Genomic DNA, 5,015 nt, shown 5'->3' with positions numbered 1-5,015 from the left:
TGAACAGATGTGGAAAATGTCAGCTAGGATACTTTGATTTTATAACCACAGAACTGTGTGAAAGCTATTAGATCTTGTCATACCTCTCTCTATGAAACTGAAGAGCTCTTCCTAAATTTCTGTTCCCCAGCAATTGCTACTTAGAGAATACAGTCAAGTCTTTCAGTTTTTGCTCTTAATCTACATACATTGGACACCTCAGTTCCTTTCTTATAAGCTGTATTTTCTAATTGTTATGGCTCTTCTCTGGCTCCTCTTCCAGTTAATTGATATTTTTGTCAAATAGTGGATGTTGAAATAAATGCAGCAACAAATGTAGCAGTGCCAAGTACTGAGGTAAGAGAGCTTCTCCGTTCTGTATGCTTGCTTATGTAAAACCAAGCAGCGCCCTAGTTCCCCTGGCCACACACTGCACCAGGGGACCTCACTGCCGCTCACCAAGACGCCATGTTCCGCTCAGTCACTGTCTCCCAGGAGCAAGCCCCAGCCTTTAAATGTGGCCTTACTTCCTTTGTTGAACGCACAACTTGCATTTAGGCAGAAAAATGCATATTCTTTGCTTGCATCTACATGTGCCAAGCAAGTTGGATTTCACTGACGTTAGCTGAATCAAACACACGAGGGGTTTGAGCCCAAGGAGGCCCAGCCAGCACAGCCTGACTAGAGCAGGTCCTGCGAACCCCTGCTGGTGGATGCTGAATCCATTGCTTGCTTCTAATTATCAGCAGTCTGCTGAATCAGTTATAACAGTATCTTGCTCGGTATCAGACCGACAGTTGCACGGCTTGTCTGCCCCGCGCTGCTTTAAAACACGAGCACGGCAGCAGTTCCCTGGGGGAACTTCCCGACCTCCTCCTGGCTACTCCCAGGTTGGCCGAGGCCACCCGGCCCCCATGCCCAAGCCCGGGGCCCTGCCAGTGCCTCACCCCGCCGCTCCCCTCCGCGCCGGGCGGTAACGCCCGTGACAGCCACCCCGCCCCGGCAGCCCAGCTTGCATCGTCCGGCCTCTCCTCCCAGCCCCGCCCCGGGCGGCTTTGAGGCTGGGCGCGCGCCTCAGGCCCCGCTTGCCCAATCAGAGCCCCTCTTCTTGCCCCGTGGCCGCCTCGGCGAACTGCACTTACCCAGGAAGCTCTGTGGCAGCGATGCCCCAGGTCGCTTGCCCGTGAAGGCGGTTCCTTGAGCGGGGTCGAAGAGTGGGGTAAGCCAATAGCAGCTAAGATAGGGCGGGACTGGAGGCTTGGGGCCAGTGGGAGCGCGGCGATAGGCCAGACGGGGCGGGTGACAGCTGCCAGTCCGCGCAGGACGGAAGAGGGGCTGGTGGGGTCGGCTGTGCCTGGAGCTGTCGGTGTCCGACGTTCGCCGCCAGGCGCGAGTGCGAAGAGGGCGAGCCGGGGTGCGGGCCTGGCCCGGGGCTGCTCCTCCCGCCCGGTGCGTTAGCGGCCCTCCGCTTGCCGCTGCTGCCCCCCGGCCAAGAGGCGGTGGCTCACTTTAACGGCGGTGCCTGCCGCGCGCAGTGGCGGTCCCTGACGGGGCGGGGCGGGGGGTGGCTGCCTGGTCCCCGCGGGCGGTGCCGTGGCGGAGGTGCCCGCTCCGTGGCGAGGCAGGAGAGCGGGTGGGCGGGCCGTGATCCTGGAGAGCGCCGCGGGGAGGGCGGTTAGCGGTGTGTGGCTTGGGAGGGCCACCAAGGGCGGCTGCTCCCTAGCGGGGGTTGCTGCCGCAGCGGCGGTGGGAGCGCTGGGGCAGTGTGAGAGCTGCAGGCAGCAGCGCTGGGAGGGCAAACCTCGGCTTCGGGCGTCCGGCGTGCTGCTGGGCAGCAAAAGAGCAACTCAGGGTGGGGGCTTGCGGAAGCAGTGGCGTGTGTGTGTTGAGGGTATTGCTTCTGTCCCTGCAGGTGTGTGAGGAGCTCAGACCGCAGTTTTCCCGGGATGGCTGCGCGGGTGCCTTCGGATGCGCTGGGCCGAAGAGTCTTGTGTGGCACCGAGTATGCAACTGTGCGCTATGTGGGCAGTGTTCCTCCTACAGCAGGTAAAGAGCACGATAGTAAATAACCCTTACGTTTAATGGTTGCTTCCAAAATTCTAATTATGTTCGTCTTAATTAAAAAAAAAATGATCAAGTAGAATGTGGCAGTTTGCAAATTGCTTTTTCCTCATTGTTCTTGTATAAATATGGCAGCTTCTAGGCTAGATAAGTTGTTGAGTTTTTTTAGAAGTCAGAGTTCTCAAAAGGAGTGTAAGAAGTACTTTTGGTTGGTAAATTGTTTATGGTTTTTCTTATAGCGGAAAGGTCTTAGTGCCCTCCTTTTGCCATTAGTTTTCATGAACAGTCTGTTCTCTGTGTACTGGCATAGTCTGGGAAGGAGAGAGACAGCAGCAGATCAGCAGAGTGGGCACCTCTGATATCATATTCAAATTCATAAGACTTAGCCCAACTTGCTGAAAGATCTGACCAGTCTGACTGTGAGAGCACTGTATGTCATCTTTGAAAAGTTGTGGTCACAGGATGGGGAGATTGCTGATGCTTGGAAGGAGACTAGCCTTGCATACAGTTCTAGAAGAGGCAAGAAGGATGACCAGGGAGCTGTAGACTCATCAGCCTCACTTCAGTTCCTGGAAAGATCATGTAGCATGTTTCATCAGAGTCCATTACCAAGCCTATGAAGGACAAGATGGTATTGGGAATACCTGACACTTGTAAAGAAGAACAAGTTGTGCTTGGCAAACCTAATTGCCTTCTGTGGTGATATGACTGGGAATGTGGACAAAGGGAGAATGGGGGATTCCTTGCCTTTAATAAGTCTTTTAACAGTGTCTCTATAAAGAATCTTATTTGGAAGCTGGAGAAATACAAGCCAGATGAATGGACTGTTAAGTGGGTTGAAAGTCTGCAGGTCTGTTAAGTGGAAAAGTGATAATCAATGACTTGATATCTGGTAATGCACAAGTACTACAGAAATAAATGCTGGGGTCTGTATTGTCTAACATATTCATCAGTGTCTCAGATAATGAACAGCGTTTACCCTCAGCTGGCTGATGTGACAAAAGGTAGAATTGCAATCCAGAGCAAGCTTTATGAACTTTAGGTTTGGGCCTAAGAGATTCAAGAAGGACAGATTTCCACATGTAATGTGAAATAAACCCGTGTATCAGCACAGACTGGGAGGTACTAGCAACCTACAGGGTCTATTGTAAAGGACTTGGGAGTTAAGGTGGATACTGTCATGAATATGAGCCAACAGTGAGCTCTTGTCACAACCAAGATATGTGTTGTATGGGGTTACCTTGGAATGATGAACATGGCCAGTAAATCAAAGGAAGCTGTTAGACCCCTCTGAGGGCAGGGGTTCTTCATAAGGTTGCACTTGGAATAACGTGTCTGGTTTGGGACCACTCCAGTTCAGTAGGGATGTGGATAAACTCTAGAGGATCCAGCGGAGGGCTGCCAAGGTGGTCAAGGGCATAGAACATGTACGTGTGTTGTGAAGAGAGGTTGAGGGATCTGGGCTTGGTTAGTGTGGTGAAGAGAAGATTAAGTGGCATCTAATTGCTGCTTGTAGCAGATGACAGAGACAAATTCTTCTTACTAGTATTAGATTATACAATAAGGGACAACGGCCACAAGTTGTGGCTGGAAAGGTTCAAATTGGACAGCAGGAAATCTTTTTCTTTATAGAAGTAATGCAGCACTGGAATAGGCTGCCCAGAGAAGTTGGAATCTTTCTCTCCTTGGAGAATTTAAATATCTGGGTAGGTAAAGACTTACCTGGCTGACCTGTTCTAGTGCTGGTGATAATCTCCTGCTTTGAGAGAGAAGGTTAGGCTAGATGAACTTCAGAGGTTCCTTCTAACCATGATTTCTACGGCTATGATGCCATAAATTTGAAAATATATCTACCATATTTTTCAGGAATTTGGCTTGGCGTTGAATGGGATGATCCTCAGAGAGGAAAGCATGATGGTACCTATGAAGGCACACAGTATTTTAAGTGCAGGTGAGCTGATTCACAGTGTTGGTGTGTCATGCATATTGACAAGATGGTCATGGGACGATGCCCTTTTGCAATTTTTAAGGCAAACCCTTTTGTTATCAGTTGACTGATACTAAAAAGATCATAAATCTGAAAGCTGTGACTAACTATGGCAGAAAGGCTGTTGCATTGTTACTAATCCAGTTACAGGGATTAGAATATGGTAAATACTTAGAAAATACAAGTAATATTTTCAGAGATATGTAATAAAATGTGACTTTTGTATGTTATTAATATTACCTTTAGTAGGTTTAGACCTCCTGCTTTAGTAAGGAAACCAGTATGTCCTACTTACTTTAGGTAATTCTGAAGTGAAATATTGGTCTATATTAACTGTCTCAAATCTAGTTTAGATTTGGACTTAAGATGACTTGCATGTATCTTGTTAAGAGAAAATACCAAGTTCTGATAATGATTTGGATTATATTTATATCACTGAGGAACTGTTAAGTATGTTCGCTTGCATTTAATACATGCAAAAGAGTGTAACTGTGTGGGTTACATTTATAAGTTTAAAGACTCGAGCACTTAACATGTTTGAAATTGGGGAATGCAGAACTCTAGGGTTGATGACAACAGCAGCAAGCTGTTGATTTCCATGTCAGAGGACACTGCAGCAGCTAAAAGTTTGTGAGTTAAAAAAATAACTGGACGAATTCATAGAAGAAAAGTCATCAATGGCCCTTAAATACTAAGGGCTGCTAGCTCAATAAGGTTCTGAGCAATGAACTTGTGAAAGATGAGAGAATATTCTGTGGCTCTATCATTGAAATACTTGCCCTGTTGTCGTATTTTTTCCCAACCATTTTCTTTTGGCAGCTTTTGGAGAAAGGGTGTGGTATTACATGGATGTTGGTTTTGACCACTGGATCACAGCCAGTCTTACGTTAATTGAGATGAAATGGAGAGATTTCTAGGTCTTTTTCCACCTCCTGCTTTCCAAGGTTGGCAATAACTGAAAGGGCGGTCTGATTACAGTTTGTTCAAG

General features: G+C 48.2%; 1 protein-coding gene across 2 annotated transcripts in view; it reads left to right on the top strand.

Moving 5' to 3' along the window:
* Positions 1–1,110: 1,110 nt before the first annotated feature.
* TBCE (tubulin folding cofactor E) overlaps positions 1,111–5,015 on the top strand; it is a 31,157-nt gene continuing 27,252 nt past the window's right edge. Inside the window, exons 1-3 of one of the 2 annotated variants that reach the window (XM_068414055.1) lie at positions 1,111–1,198; positions 1,892–2,025; positions 3,907–3,991. In XM_068414055.1, the coding sequence (XP_068270156.1) occupies positions 1,926–2,025; positions 3,907–3,991 (185 nt within the window). In that variant the 5' untranslated portion in view covers positions 1,111–1,198; positions 1,892–1,925. Of the gene's footprint in view, positions 1,199–1,304; positions 1,429–1,891; positions 2,026–3,906; positions 3,992–5,015 lie in introns of those variants that run through there. The other variant, XM_068414220.1, reaches the window with a different exon arrangement.

This window comes from Nyctibius grandis, chromosome 1 (assembly GCF_013368605.1).
Source record: "Nyctibius grandis isolate bNycGra1 chromosome 1, bNycGra1.pri, whole genome shotgun sequence".
Classification (NCBI taxonomy): Eukaryota; Metazoa; Chordata; class Aves; order Nyctibiiformes; family Nyctibiidae; genus Nyctibius; species Nyctibius grandis.
This window is presented reverse-complemented; position numbering and strand designations above follow the sequence as displayed.